Source organism: Crocuta crocuta, unplaced genomic scaffold (genome assembly GCF_008692635.1).
Source record: "Crocuta crocuta isolate KB4526 unplaced genomic scaffold, BGI_CrCroc_1.0 scaffold173, whole genome shotgun sequence".
Taxonomy (NCBI): Eukaryota; Metazoa; Chordata; class Mammalia; order Carnivora; family Hyaenidae; genus Crocuta; species Crocuta crocuta.
Window position 1 is genome coordinate 591209 of NW_027529453.1, and position 17007 is coordinate 608215.

The following is a 17007-nucleotide window of genomic DNA, read 5'->3' on the forward strand; positions in this document are numbered from 1 at the left end:
GAAAGATAGAGTATATCCTTTCTTCAAAGGCAAATAAGAGTGTTTACCTACACAAAGTCATCATGCCTTTAATACATTTTTGCATTAAGATGAAGTCTAATTATAGACCTAGAGAGCAAGAAAAGCAATAGGTGCTGATAGATATAAGGGACAAAAAATGTGTCATGGAAATAGACAATTATCAAGCAAATACGTCACATATTACCTATTCTGTAATATTTTGCATATAAGTAGTAAAACTACACGTCTAACAATGCGCCTCAGTGAATGGTTCCCTTGTATTCTGCGTCATCTCGCTTCCCAAGAGCTCTATGTGAACTCCACTTGCCTTATTTAAGAAATCATGGGTTGAACACATCAGTGAGTAAAACTAAGATGTTTGGCCTTGAAAGGAAAATACTCCAGGGACATGTGATACATGCCTTTAGAAAGTTGTAGAGCTGTTATGCAGGAGAGGAACAGGCTATGTTCTGTGCTGCTTGAGAGGAAACGGGCTATCAATGGCTGGTATGGGTTACAGGAAGAAAGAATTTTGGTTTGATTTCATATGCATAAAAAAATGTTAATACTTGTCTGTAAATAAGGAGAATGTCTCTTGAGATCATGGGTTTCCCATCACTGGACGTGTTAAAATAAATAATGAGCAATGAGCTGCCGATGCTGGAGTTGACTATTTATTCATGTCATGCATGTTGATGTATAACCAAAAGCTTCACAGGTGTTTTGATATCGGGAGACCAAGATGAATCAAGTAGAACCTCAAATGAATCCTCATCTCCTGGGGAAGGTCATCAAGTCCTCATACAATTCATTTCGATATTGTAGGATAAAATTTTCCAATCCATAGTATTATCGCTGGACACTGGTATAGACTGAGAGTCAACTTCCTGAGGAAAGAGGCCATGGGAAGTCACGTCCGATTCCTAAACAATTGTTAAGTTGTGCTATTGGTGGTAAGATGGTCTCTAAATTTTCTTCCTACTGAAACTTACCTCATGACTCTTCTTGAGCTCAAAATACATTATTCAATTACTGGCAACTTTTTTTTAGATCATACACCTTATCTGTGTAGTGATAGATACAATATTCTTGTTAATATTTTTAAAGATTGCTCTAGCTTTTAAAACCCCATTTCACATTTTAGGCTAATTTAAGACTGTAATGAAAAGAAACTCAGTAACTTTTAATATAGACTGCTGCAAAAACAGGTCTGGGACAACTGTTTTTAAATACAAGTTAGCTATGGAATTGAAAAGAGAAATTTTACAATTCTCACTGCTAAAGTTAAGGTTCCCATTTTTTAACTATAATTATTTTCTTCTATTCTACCATCTATTAGCAATTCCTTTTTTTTTTTTTAAATATTTTTATTTATTTCTAGGAAAGAGAGAGAGAGAGAGAGACAGCGTGAGCAGGGGAAGGTCAGAGAGAAAGGGAGACACAGACTCCGAAACAGGCTCCAGGCTCTGAGCAGGCAGTCAGCACAGAGCCCGACGCGGGGCTCGAACCCACAAACCGCGAGATCATGACCCAAGCGAAAGTCGGACGCTCAGCCGACTAAGCCACCCAGGCGCCCCAGCAATTCCTAAAAGACTGAGCATTAAAATATATTTGCTACTACTTCCCCCAAATTCACATGTTAAAAGGCTAATCAGGATATGGCCAACACTGTGTTCTCCAAAGAGATATCATTTTCAGGTGTAAAAAATAACATTTAATCAGATTCTTTTTTCATACCAGCTATAATAAACATAGATCTATACTAACTACACCTCTCATTCAGAATTCCATCATGAATATTCCCATGCTCAACCATCAATAATGACCAAGATTTCTAAGTTATTGAAGAATGTATGGTAATTTTTCCTGTGTTACCTAAGCTTATTATTATATGTTAATTAATGTATTTTATTAATATTTTGTGTGCCCACCATATGTTTCACATTGATCTAGACCTAGGTATCCTACAGTGAAGTAAAAATAGAATAAAGACAAAACTCCCACATTCAGGAATATACATTTTATTAGGGAAAACACAAAAACACAGTAAGTTAGAAAAAATATGTTTGGAATAGCAGTAAAGCATAAGTTGAAAATGATAAAGTAGAGAAAGAGCATAGAAGATCCTGGGGAGAGATATGTGTGGTATGCCGAGTAGTGATCTGCCAAGCATGTCTGTGTCCTAATCCCTGGGATCTGTGACTATGTTATGTTACATAATGAAGAGTAATTAAAGTTGCAGATGGAATTAAGTTTGGTTGCTCACCTGCAGATAAGGTGGAGAGATTATTCTGTATTGTCTATGTGGACCCAATTTAATTACATGTGTTGTTAAAAGCATAAAAAGGGGGTGGGCAAGTTAAAGTCCAAGAAATATTTAAAGATGCCTTACAAGTGGAGAAAGAAAGCCAGAAGGCAGGGAAGTAAGACATCTTTCAGAAGATACAAAGCTTTTAGAAAGAAATGCATCGTGCTCACACCCTTGATTTTGGTCACCAAGACTCATGTTAGACTTTGTAAGATAATAAGTTTGTGCTATTTTTAGGGCACTTAGTCCGTGGCAATTTATTACAAAAGCATTAGGAAACTAAATCAGTATAGAATTTTAGATAGAATGGCAAGCAAAGTCCATGAGGATGGCTTTGAGAAAAGATATGAAGGAAGTAGAGGAACTGCTCATGAGTAAACCACAGGAAGAATATTCCCCAGAGACGGAAGACAGTGTGCAAAGCTCTAGTGACCAAAGAAGAGAGTTGTGGAAGAGAAGATCAGAGAGTTAAGTGGAAAGCTGGAGATCACATGAAGTTTTCACTCTGAATGACTTAACGTTCAGAGGATATGGGCAGACTTGTGTGGTTCATGCTCTGACCTCACCACCATGACTTCTCTTTAAAGACAGAATAAACGACCCAGGGCTTCTTTGGACTCTAATCCTCAGTAAGTGTAAAATTGAATCGTTCATCCATTGTTCCTCTTTCTCTCTCTATTGTCTTAAAATAATAATTAACATTTTCCAGCTTTTTGGGATAATTGATGTATAACTTTGTATAAATTTAAGATACAGTGTGTTGATTTGATATACTTACATATTGCCGAATGATCACCACTATGGTGTTGGGCAACACCTCCATCATGCCTCATAGTTACCATTCCTTTTCTGCAGTGAGAACTTTTAAGAGCCAGTCTCTTAGCAACTTTCAAGTATGTAATATAGTATTATTAACTATGATCACCAAGCTGTACATGAGATACCCAGAGGGATCCATCTCATAACTGGAAATTTGTGCCTTTGACAAACGTCTCCACTCCACAGTTCCTGGTAGCCACCATTTTACTTTGTTTAGATGAGTTCAGCTGTTTTAGATCCTACCTATAAATAATATCTTAGAACATTTCTCTTTCCCTGCCTGGCTTATTTTACTTAGCCTAATGCCCTCAATGTTCATCCATGCTTTCACTCTCCTGACTAAATAATATTCCTGTGTGTGTGTTTGTGTGTGTGTGTGTGTGTGTGTGTGTGTGATATCTTCTTTATCCAATCATCTGTTAATGGATGTTAGGTTGTTGTATCTTGGCTTTTTGTGAATAATGCTACAGTGACCATGAAGGCACCAATACTTCTTTGAGATCCTGTTTTCATTTTCTCCTGATATATACACAAGGTGGTATCATTGGATTATCTGGTAGTTCTATTTTTAATTGTTTGAGGAACCTTCACACAGTTTTCCACAGTAGCTGCACTAATTTACATCCTCAGTGTTCTCTTTCCTCCACACCCTGCCAACACTGGTTACCTCTTGTCTTTTTGAGGACAACCATCCTAACAAGTGTGAGGAGATAATCCTTTGATTTTCATTTCTCTGATGATTATTGATGTTGAGCACATTTGCATATCCTTGTTGGACATTTGTATAACTTCTTTGGAGAATGTTGAGTTCCTCTCCCCATTTTCACATCAGCTTGTTTGCTTTTTGTTACTGAGTTGTATGAATTATTTTATATTTTGTATATTAACCCCTTATCAGATAGGTGATTGGCCAGTATTTTCTCCCATTGCATAGATTGCCCTTTCATTTTGTTGATAGTGTCTTTGCTGTGCAGCAATTTTTTAGCTTGATCCTGCTTGTTGAGCTAAGATGCTTTCCAGTGGGCTTATTTGTCTTCGAAGCCATCATGTTATTTGGTTTCCCCTCTGTGGTTTTATTTTACCCTGTCCTTCCCCCATAGCAGCCTAACTGCAGCCACATAGACTCTTCTGTATGCTTTGAGGGAACATGCCTGCTTCTACAAAGTACTTTCCTGCTTCCCTCCCTGGGATGCTCCTTCTTGTGTCCTTTCCCAGGTCTGCCTCCTCCATTTCTCTGAGTTTGCAACTCTAAAGTCTTTTTTCAGAGAGAACTTTTCCGACACCACTTTCAAAAGCACTTGATTTCATTTTCCTCATAACATGAATCACCATCTAAAATTAACTTAATTATGTAAGTGTTTCTCTATGGTCTCCTCAGCATCACATAAACATACACCCATTAAGTGTACATTCTATGAAAGAACCTTTTACAGAGACTGTAAATTATTATTCAAGATGGAATTATTCAATTATTATTCAAGATGGAAGCAAAGGACACCCAGTTGGGTAATTTGAGATTAGTTTAATAAAAAGACTCTTTTGGAAAGTGCAAGCAGACTGAAGGGACACCAGTAGGGATGGGGCAGTGTCTGGAGAAAGCATAACAGGTGGCTGTGGTCAGTCACCACATTAGGGCTGAAAGAGTACTGGGCTTTGGGGACACATGCAGCTGTGTGATGAGGGGCCATAGCAGGAGATGATGTGGGATGTCCGGGTATCCATGCAAAGAAAAGCCCAACCTCATTCTCCTTATACCATCCAATCTCTTGCCAGTTGGCCTAATAGAACCTAAAGCTGGAGAGCAGAGAGAAGTCTAGAAAGGTGTGTAAAGTTGATCTAGAGGGGCTAGTGGAAAAGTGTTCACCATTTTCCTGTTAAACTTGATAACAGGACTGAATGAAACATACATTTTCGCACAAACGGTGACTGAATCAGGTGTCCCATGTCTCAGTCCTGCAGTGCCATCCTCAATTCAAGATATAGCTCATGTAAAGCCATCTACTGGATTATCACATGCAATATTTTATGATTCTTCATGTAAAGTATTGCATTATTTCATCTCAAAATGCTGTCAGAATATTTAACCCATTTTCTGCAAAATAAGCTGAGACTTGTTGAGGTTAAGGGGCCGGCATACAACATGAGGGTCCTGGCAGAGGATAAATATGTTCCTTGGCAGACTACTTACTTCGATACATTATTTTAAGTTTGTAACTCTTTCAACCATATATCTATATTCATATTGGCAGAAATAAAATCCCACTATTTTTCTCCTTCTTGTATTTAATTTGTCACGATTATGTATGCTGGGAAGTCCATCAAGTACAAGACATTTAAATCGTACCAAAACTCAATGTATACTTGCGGATCCACCTTTTTCTAATAAATAGGATTTGCTTCAGAATTCTAGCTAATTAATTAAATTTTGCGGTATTACTACTGTGGAATATTTATTCTATCCTGCAAAATGCATTTTTTAGGCTTCAGTTATAATCATACAAAGCTGTAACTTTATATACAAATACTAAAAAATAGAGATGAGCACATGAACTTAAAACCTGAAATAACAGAATGCAGCATTTCCGTTTCCTGGTTACATTCTACTATAGAAGCACTTAACATCATTCCTTGGCAAAGTTCCTCCTTGCTTAAGATCATACAATCCATTTTTGTCTTTTTGGCTTTAAACATTAGGCATTTGGTAAATAATGAGTGGTCCATAAAAAGTAACTTCTTGGAATGGAGACTATTTTCCACCAGGCTTTTTCAATAGACCACAATGCTTTAAGATTCTCTTCTCTCATTTGAATCTTGTCATCTGACTGATTTCCCAGATTCACTCTGAAAAAATTCTACAAATGCCGTATTTTATTTTTCTGAAACAGTGGTTCTTAAAAATGGAAATGGTGGTGGGGATCATGGTCATCAGTGATTTTCTGTGGAACTACATATGCAATCCTTTCCTCTCTCCAAATTCTATAGTTCAGCAGCACTATAGTAAAGGAAGAGAGCTTAGCAACTGAAAGGTCACCTATCAGACACAGGATGAAGCAAGAAGGCAGGGCAGTTTGATGTCTGGATGATAACTGTAGCAAATTACCAGAAAACAAACAAACAAACAAACCTAGGTATACCAGAAAACAAACAATCAAACAAACCTAGTCTTAAATAAGTGTGAAAATACTTATTTGCTCTCTTTTTCATAGCATTTTAATGTATATATATAACATATATAATATAAAGTATAAAATTTATATGTATATGTTTCATATTAGAAATGAATCGAGTAAAGTAAAAATTATGTATAAATATGTGTAATTATGTATATTATATATATACATGTGTGTATATATGTGTGTGTGTGTGTGTGTGTGTAAATTTTATATCATAAATGAACTGACTGAGAAGAGATCTGGTCAAAAACAAGACAATACAGCATGCCTATGAATTAAACCTAGGCATTTATCTATAAAATATAAACATTATAACACAGACAGAAGTCATGTAACTTAAGGCATGTGGGACCAGGCCCCTGAGATGGCAGAGATGAAGAATCTTAGTTAAGAGGCTTGGAAATTACACATCAAGAATCTGAACTGAAGATAGAAAACACAGAATGAAATAATAGAGTGTCGGTACCCATGCCTGAATAAACAGTAGTAACCAAAAAAAGGAACTTGTTTGTTTTGTAAACATTGCCTGCCAAGGATCAGAAGAAATCTTAGTCTGTAGTTCAGTCTAAATTAGCAATAGAATAGCATTTTGTAAGTCAATAGTGGAAAGTACAGATTAAATGTGGATGTATATTCAGATTATGATCTGGATGCTATACTTCGTGTTGGTGCTTGATATTATACTGATTATTCATATATGCCACTTTATTTAAGAAACAGCATTATCAAAGACACACAGATTTAAGACCAATGCTCTGTAATCTCTCCCTAAAACCATTGGGTATAGGTTGGAATTTGGTATAAAATTTATTCATAATTTTACTCACAACAAATCCAGAAGGTTTTAGTTATTTTACTATGAATAAATATAAATATAAATTAGTTCTATACTTGGACAGAGGGGAGAAAATGAGTAGGATGTGTAAATATGCACATATATACTGCATGATTCACAATTGTAAACTTAATTGTTTATATATCCATTCATTCATTCATTCATTCATTCAGCCAGTCATTCAACTAGTCAGTTGTTTGACACATTCTTATTGAGCTCCTTCTAAATGACAGACACTGGAATAACTCGGTGACAAGGGAGAGAAGGTCCCTGCAGTGGCGAAGCTTAATGAGATCTAAGTGAAAAATCTGTGGCAAAAATAATTAAGAGGAATCCTAAGAGGTGAAAAATACATGGGAGGGGATATTTTGTGTGTTTAAAAAGTAAAGTAATACATTTATTTTAGAAATTAAAGGGAAGAACAGAGAATTAGCTTTCCTTAGAAACCTCACACTCAGTGTAACCACTAATTTTTAAAATATATGTATTTTGTCTATACTGTTTAACAGTTTGATTGTCTTTTAAAGATAGACTCCTAAGTAAATCATGTCTGACCTGTTGACTTAGTGAGTGCTGACCATCCTCTAGAGCTGATATATTGTTTTTTAACCATATTCCACAACGTTGCAAGCGTTTCAGTACATGGCTGTTATCGTAATATGTTTAATTATATTCTAACCATTGAACATTTTGAGTGTTTCCCTTTTTAAAAGATAGGTAGGTTTGTTAGCATGTCTTTTCTACCGAACGTAGATAAAATCATTTTCTTGTTGCAGACTGTCTTATCTCAGGAAACCGTGTTTGTGACATTTATTATTTTTTCCCCTTAAGGTGTTATTAGAACAGCTTTGCCAAACATGGACAGGGAAGTCAAAGAACAATACCAAGTCCTCATCCAAGCCAAGGATATGGGCGGGCAACTAGGAGGCTTGGCTGGAACCACAAGAGTCAACATCACCCTCACCGATGTCAATGACAATCCACCTCGGTTCCCCAAAAGTAGGTTCTTTCCTATTGAGTTTAAATTACTGAATCTTAAAAAAAAAAAAAAAAAGCCCTCATATTTCATTGAATGTTGCAGAAATTGTAATGATTTTTCAGATGCTTTTGGTCTTTAGGAAGTAAAAGCCAATAGATAAAAGTTAAACGACTTAAGAGTTTCATTTTCCATTAGAATCACTCTCAGTATGACTTTAATATAAAACAATACATCAGTAGTTGGACAATAGTCTTATGTTGTAGATTCCTGTTAAAGTAAAATATTCACAATAGGTTGGAATCCTCTAATTTTTTTACTTGAAAAAGTAATATAAATATGAATATTTCATTTTAATTTAAGATTCGTATTGATGACAAAAATGACACCGTATTATTTACTCTCTCGTGCAATTAGTCTAAGAATTCTCTGCCTTCTCCTTAGCTATTATATGCATTGAGTCATTTCTATATGCTTCCATGTAAGTATCAGATGATATTACAGTGATGCTATTTACATTACTTTAGTCTTATTTTAGTTTTGCAGTAGGTGAAAATTGCTACAGTTTCTATGATAATAGAATGTTTCACACCTGTATTTTCTCTGTAACTCTGTGCTTCTTATTGAAAATGAATACTTCTCACTTGTGTTACATCTAGTTTTCTTTTGCAGTATTACATTTAACACCAATCAGTACCTGTTCGATTTCTGGTACATTTTCAAGGATTAGTTCAGTGTTCCTAGGACTTAGAATACAGAAACTGAAAGTCTCTATCACTGGTTACACAAGGAACTTGATTAAATCCCTAGATACTCATTTGTGTGAACAGTTTATAAAACCAAAACAAAATGATTTTCCTCTCTCAATCCCAGTAGGAGAGTTTGAGTTCATCTACTAAAATATAAAGCCCTGAGAATATTTAACTAAATGGACATTTTATTCCTTTAGCTGAATGGATTTTCATATTTTACTATTTTATCATTTTCTCTTAAAATCATTAACATATATTTTCTTATGGAAATATTTCACTTAGTGATCAGAAGCCCCAATGGCAAATGTTATGAGTGGCAATTAGAAGTCATCATACTTAAGCAAATGAAATGTATGTGACAAATGACTGGTATATAATAGGCTATAATTAATAACCCAGAGAGCCTTATGGCAACACTTTTCCTTACTTTGCTGTTAAGGGAACCAGATAAAATGTAAATAAATATTAAAGAAGAAGAAAGAAATAGTGCATTTGATCCTCTAACATTTGACATTAATAAAAAATATACTCCCAACTTGAAAAATACTGATTATTTTTACTCTTATTTCTTTACTGTTTACTTCTTACATGTGACAAGCTGTAGTAGCTAAAGGGAGATAGTTGGGAAGCTACTCTACTTTTATATAAACGACACCACTATGAATGTGGGTTCTTCCTGGTTTGCATTTTGTACATATAAAATATTCTCCATGTAAGGGATAGGAAATAGCAGAGGTAGTCCTCTGTCGATATTCTTATTCATAAAGATGATAATGAGGCTTTCAGATAAAGGATATAAAATCCAGCCAGTGGAAAGAAACAATTTCTGCTGATATGGAAGAAGGGTAATTTGTAAAAATTTGGGCAGGGATCCAGATAAATAGGCTGGGGTACAGGGGAATAAAAATATCTCCATGAGAAAGAGGTTAGATTATACTTAGGAAGCCAAGACAGTGTGCTCAGGTCCTCCTGAAACAGGACGATCACTTCTAGAACTTACCTAGTGAAAAGAGAACTATGATAAAGCAGTGGGTTTGTTTGGGATTTATGCAAGGTTGAATATGTAGGTCTGAGGATAACTGAATGAGGACCCCTAGGAAGGAATGTGGGAGATAAGTGGACTGGAACTTTTAAAACATTTATAGGCCGTGCCAGGAACTTTATCTCATTCCCTATTTACAACAACATTCTGAGTTCTGTATTTTCCACATTGTTAAAAAACAAAAAACACTGAGCTGTAGAGAAGCTAAAGAACTTTCTTGAGATCAGCAAAATTAAGGAGAGATTTTTTTCTTTGCTCGGGAGTTCAAATTCCTTCTAGGTTACCATAATATTAAAATGAAAAGTTATTCTTTTCTTTTATCTGCCACTCTGAAATCATACTTTGTAGAACACTTGCACAAAAGTCACATGACACATGTTGAATTGTCACCATTCCTAAACAGAGAAGCAAGAGAGCTAAAGAAATATAACGAGGAGGTCACCATGAAAAATTATTTTCTTCTTGTATTACACGCATTTCTGAACTATAGTCTGAGAGTATAACAGGTGAGAGATATTTTCGAATCATGAGAAAGGAGAGAGTTTTCACATTTTGCATGAATAAGAAATTAATTCCCTTGAAATTTTACATGCCCTGTGTCAAGCCCTTTTTACTGTATTGTCATTTCGAATTACATCCTTGAGAAGAAGAGACAGAACACAGTTATAAACAGAAAAGCCATTTCTTTAGAAGCCAATGCTCTTTTTGCAAGAATATTTCTCATGTGAAGCAATTGAACTGCAAATGTGACATAACATTACAAACTGAAATGATAATCTTTCAACATTAAAAGTAAATACGTATATATATTCTATATGTAAATAAGAGAATGCCCACAACTAGCTATATTTGTTCCTGCTTGATAAGCAATTATTCTGAAAACAAAAACAACTTCATTCAGATGAATTTCATGAGCTACAATTTCTCATTGCTTAAAAATTATGGAAGATAATTTCTTAAAATTTAATCATGATTTGTTTGTGCTTTGTGTGTGTACCTATGTATATGTGACACTGTTAAGTACCCATTTCCAAGTGTGGAGATTCCTCAAAAAAAATAACAATAGAACTCCCCTGTGACCCAATAGCACTAGGAATTTACCCTAAGGATACAGGGATGCTGATGCATAGGGGCACACGTACCCCAATGTTCATAGCAACACTCTCAACAATAGCCAAAACATGGAAAGGGCCTAAGTGTCCATCAACTGATGAATGGATCAAGAAAATGTGGTTTATCTATACGATTGAATACTACGTGGCAATGAGAAAGAATGAAATCTGGCCTTGTGTAGCAACATGGATGGAACTTGAGGGTGTTATGCTGAGTGAAATAAGTCAGGCAGAGAAGGACGGATACCATATGTTTGCATGTATAGGAGGATTAGGAGGAACTTAACGGAGGACCGCAGGGAAGAAGAAGGGGAAAAATATTTGGGGAGCGGGAGGGAGATAAACCATGAGAGACTCTTGAATGTTGAGAACAAACTGAGGGCTGATAGGGGTGGGAGACAGAGGAAAGGGGGTGATGGGCATGGAGGAGGGCACTTGTTGGGATGAGCACTGGGTGTTATATGGAAACCAACTTGACAATAAACTATTTTTTAAAAATTTAAAAAATAAAACACTTTGTGATTAAATATTAAAATGGTAGCACACTAAAAAAAGAAAAAAGGGTACCCGTTTCCATCCATTTCCTTCTCTGAAGAATGGCACATGCATTTGTATCATGCAAGTATAAGCATATAGTAGACTCTGGGTCTGAAGTTTTGAAAGATAAACTTTGTTAGGGGTTTGGGTCAATACAACACAAGATTCTGGTGCTGGGTGGAAAGTTGTTTACAGCAAACACAAGCACCACCTCTGTTTACCTGAACTGGTCTAGAGGAAGAGAAAGACAAAGCATGCCACCTCAGGGTCAACAAGGCACCATTGTTTTGCTAATTAGCTCTGCTCTGCTGCAGTCTAAAGCTCTGTTTTCCTGTTTGCCAATTTTGGTCCTTCCTTCCTGTAAAGCAGCTTTCTGCTATTCTACTAAGTTAAGGAGTGTTTCAGTCTTTGCCCCTTTTATCTAATCGTATTTACTTAATCTTGTTTACCCATACTTGAGTGTGTACCTCCTATTGTTTTCTAATTCTTTATGGCTTGTTAACCCATCAGTGTAATCCCCGGGGAATTCCTAAGCTTATTCCCCACCTAAGCAGTTTGCTCCTTTATTGTTGAAAAATACATGGTTCCCATGACATCAGAGCTTCCTGTCAATATGATATGATAATGGTGACAAAGATAATGACTACTAAGTTACCATGTATCATCTACTATGCAGAGTGATTTCCATATATATTTTCTTCTTACTTTTATAATGCCCATATAGTATTTATTTTTTTAGAAATAAATTAGCAATAATAAAGTAGCAAGGCATATTATTAAGAAGAGTTGCCAAAGTTAAGTTTTTAAAAGTTAAAAACTTGTGGGACACCTGGGTGACTCTCAAGTGAGTAAACCCTCTGACTTTGGCTCAGGTCATGATCTCCCTGTACTTGGGTTTGAGCCCCTCATTGGGCTCTGTGCTGACAGCTCAGAGCCTGGAGCCTGCTTCAGATTCTGTGACTCCCTCTCTTTCTGCCCCTCCCCTTCTTGTGCTCTGTCTCTCTCTCTCAAAATAAGTAATAAAACATTTTACAAAATAGTTTTAATGGTATTTATTTAAGCTATATAATTTTATTCCTAAGCTCTATTCACATCAGTAGAGATCACTTTGTCTCTCTCTGTCTTTCAAAAATGAATAAATGTTAAAAAAAAATTTTTTTTTTTAAGTTAAAGATTTGTCCAAGATCATGCAGCCACTAGGTGAGAGAATCGAGACTTCATCTTACATAATGACTTCAGGTTTCTCTTTACACTCTTCTTCTTGAAAGGCAGTTTGCCTTTGATACCATGTTTGACTTAGAGTGTCCTATAGATAACTCAGAAAACCATCCAAAACAAATATAGAAATGGAAATAATACCTAACATGTTAAAAGAGCTGTACCTGTAGTTCTATAAAGGCAAAATATTTTCTTTTTAAAATCTTTTCTATATACTTATAAAACTACGATCCACCATAAACAAGGATATCTGCAAAAGATTTCCATCTGTTAAAATAATCTACAGAAAAATGCTGATGGTTTCCATTACTTGAATTTTAAATGACAAAACCATTTAATGAGCTGACCTAAATAATACATTATGAGATCAAATCAATTAAGTGATGTGGTTAATTCACATTAGGCAAAATATTCATGCTTCTCCCACTTGGTCTCTTTCTTCTGTATAATAATTTTGCAACGAATATGAGAACAACTTAAATGAAATAAAGTATTCCATATAGAACACTGTATGAAAAGAGTTACTTCATTTATAGGAAATGTAAAGAGGTATTTGCTTCTTCTTTCTTTTTCAATAAAAGAGTAAGAAAACTCTGAGTTAGGTAAATGAGTTCAAATGTAGAAAATAAGATATTAAAATAATTGTTCTAAGAAATTTCTTAGCAGTAAGGAAATAAAGTAATTCCATTTTGATAAAATACCTACCCAACATGTTTATATTGACTGCTGATAGCGATAAGTATTTTGATTTGGATACAAGTCAATAATACATAATTTGTACAATAATTAGTGTATAAAATATATAGTTGTATCTATATAATATAGTTTGTTAATTTAATGAATATGATATTTGTAGATGCTAGACTTCACTCAGGAGAAATTGTTATTGTTCTCAAATAAACAAAAAGTAATGTAAGTAATATTAAAGCATTAAATGCATCAGCCAAAATGTCTACTGCACAGTGAATAAGGTTTGATCTTGTTTACATGAACTATAAGAAAACAACTACAGATTTATGGGAAAAAATATGTATATATATTTCTGTTGTACATTCATTGATATAGAAAGACGATAGACTGCCCAGGTCAGTTATGAGTTATTAAAAAATAAATATTGATAACTATACATTTATTTAGTTTAAATATTGATGTGTTTAATTAAAATATACTTCATTTTTTTCATGCTGTCATTACTTTTCTGGAATCCAAGTTTTCTTAACTTCGCTCTTTCATTATTTTGAAATGTATAAGATTGTTTATTTCTAAATACATGTTTATTACAATATGTAATTTATAAAGATTTTTGTTAGAATCAACATTAACCCAGGGCACCTTGGTGACTCAGTTGGTTAAGCATCCGACTTCGGCTCAGGTCATGATCTCACGGTTCGTGGGTTAGAGTCCCGCATAGGGCTCTGTGCTGACAACTAGCTCAGAGCCTGAAGCCTGTTTCAGATTCCTTATCTCCCCCTCTCTCTGACCCTCCCCTCCTCACACTGTCTCTCTCTCTCTCAGAAATAAATAAAACGCTAAAAAAACAAAAAAGAATCAACATTAACCCAATTATAACCAGGTAGAGGCAGTCTATTTCTCTTTACCATTTACCATCCTTAACTTGGAAAATTGCAAGCTTCTAGAGTGAAATTTTCTTGTTAAAATTTTTAATAAGTCTTTAAGAATAAATAGCAGAGGGCTAATTGAATTTTGACAGTTAACTCAGATCTAGCCATGGAAAATATACCCTTATATTCTTCCAGGTGCCTAAGGGGATTGTCCTGAAGATAAATGAGATAGATCAAAGATACAAACTCCATGATTTAAGTTTATTTATAGAAATTATATGCAATCTAAAAGTATACGTGTATACAATATGACAGTTCATGTCTTTGTATGTATTTTATAGACATAAACTTTTATAGAGCTGTATAAATTAGATAGATACATAGGTAGGCAGGTAGGTAGGTAGGTGGATAGATAGATAGATAGATAGATAGATAGATAGATAGAATATCAGAATCATTAAATAACATCTCAGAGAAAATATTTTCTGGTTTTTGAGTACAGAAAAGGGCTCTGCTGCTCAGTGTTTATGTCAGCAAGGAAACATGGTGGGGATCACTTCATTGTCTTCACAGCCCACCCTGTTACTGTCAGGATGTGAATTGTATAGAACTCTCACATCCCAAATTAGGTGGGGACTTCAGCTACTGGCCTGCTTCCTACCTGCAGGTCTAGTGCAAATAATGGGTAACACCATAGTATGTTCCCAAATTATCTCCGTAAGTGTAAAGCAAAGGCCAAATTTCTACTTTTAGCACTATCTCCAATATGTTATCTTAGGTGCAGGAATGGAAGGAGAAAATGGTGACAAGTACTCTGAAAAAATACTGGAAGAAGCATGATCAAAATATTGGCTCTTACGTGAAACCCACTACTTCAATGAGGATAACAACAGCCTCATTACAATATTTGGGATTGAGAGGGTGGTTGGGCTCATTTTGTTTGCAAGGTTAACAATATAATAACATATTATTTAGTATAGAAGCTTTCACTGTAAGTGTAAGTTGAGGCTCAATTGAAAACAGATGAAGGATTTAAATAGTAATCCAAGAAAGTAATGATATATTGATGGGTCAACATAAATTCATGTTTGTTTATGTTTCTCAAATTTAGTACTGGTGCTGATTTAGTATCAATGTTAGAACATGTTTTAATTCCCATAAATAAATTTTTACTAATATTTAAGTAATTTCAAGTAGATAACACTTTTAGAGCATTTTCTGACAAAAATTTTCCTAGTCTCAGGCTCTTAGGGGCTTGTGTATTTCCCAGAGGCCTCTAGAGAAAGGAGAAAATGTAATTTTCAGAAGTAATGTTTTACATATTATTCATATTTAACCCCAAATTTTATAGATACTATCTATAAATACATGACCTTTTATGTCAGTACCTCCCAAAGATATGAATAGAGATTGAAAAACAGACAAAGAGGCCCTTGGTATTGTGGTATGCATATTATGTGACAATTATGTATCACCCGTATTCCTAATTTATATATGTAGAAATGTTTTATATATGTATCTGTCTGTATGTATATGTGTAGAACTCCTCACTTGGGAGGAGGTGAAATGTTTAAAAAGCATAAAAAAAGAAATTGTAAATCTAAGAGTTTAGAAATATTACACAAAGAATGTCTATTACCTGGGTCTCATAAAAATTGTAGGCATGAGTGATAAAAATAGGTATCATATTTGATGGCTCTATTTCTATTTTTGAAAATCAAGCTAAGCTATAATAAAACTAGCTTTTTACTTAAGTGGAACAAACACTTCTACATTAATTCCCAAATGGGTCTTTTGTCTACTTCAATAAAAACAAGCAAGAGAGAACTATTTCCTGAAGATAAGGCATGCAAATGATGACCTGAGTTGTATTCGCCACAGTGCACCCAACAGTTCTCAAATCTTATTTGCCCTAAGAATCCCTTGAGATTCCGACCCTGTGATGGAAGTTCTGGTTCAAGAGGCACAGCTTGGACCAGAAATCTGAATTTCAAACAATTAATCTGGTAGATTCTAAGTCGTCTGCAATGCATAATTTGAAAATGACTGGTTCACTGTGATAAAACAACAATTTAGAAGGCATTTTCTTTTTTTAAAAATATTTTTAAATGTTTCTTCATTTTTGAAAGAGAGGGAGAGACAGAGTGTGAGCAGGAGAGAGGCAGAAAGAGAGGGAGACACAGAATCTGAAACAAGCTCCAGGCTCTGAGCTGTCAGCACAAAGCCCAGTGCAGAGCTCACACTTATGAACTGTGAGATCATGACCTGAGCCAAAGTTGGACATCTAACCAATTGAGCCACCCAGGCATTGCTAGAAGGCATTTTCATTATTCCTTTTTTTTAACTTTCTTTTTTTAAAATGTTTTTAATGTTTACTTATTTTTGAGAGAGAGACAGAGTGCAGCTGGTTGTAGGGAGAGAGGGAGACACAGGTTGTAGAGAGGGCAGGTTGTAGAGAGAGAGGGAAACACAGAATCTGAAGGAGGCTCCAGACACTGAGCTGTCAGCACAGAGCAAGGGCAGGGAGCTTGAACCCAAGAACGAGATCATGACCTGAGCTGAGGTCCTATGCTCAACCGACTGAGCCACCCAGGTGTCCCTCATTATGCCTTAAATAGAGGTAATGCGTTAACTATTTTATCTCTTGAGAGTTATTTTTATCCATACAAGATT

General features: G+C 35.2%; 1 protein-coding gene across 4 annotated transcripts in view; it reads left to right on the forward strand.

Annotated features, from left to right (window-relative positions):
* Positions 1-17007, forward strand: part of CDH12 (cadherin 12) — a 684089-nt gene that overhangs the window by 590338 nt on the left and 76744 nt on the right. For all 4 annotated transcript variants that reach the window (XM_077760763.1, XM_077760761.1, XM_077760765.1 and 1 more), the window contains one exon: positions 7967-8134. In XM_077760763.1, coding sequence (XP_077616889.1) covers positions 7967-8134 — 168 coding nt within the window. The remainder of the gene's footprint in view (positions 1-7966; positions 8135-17007) is intronic.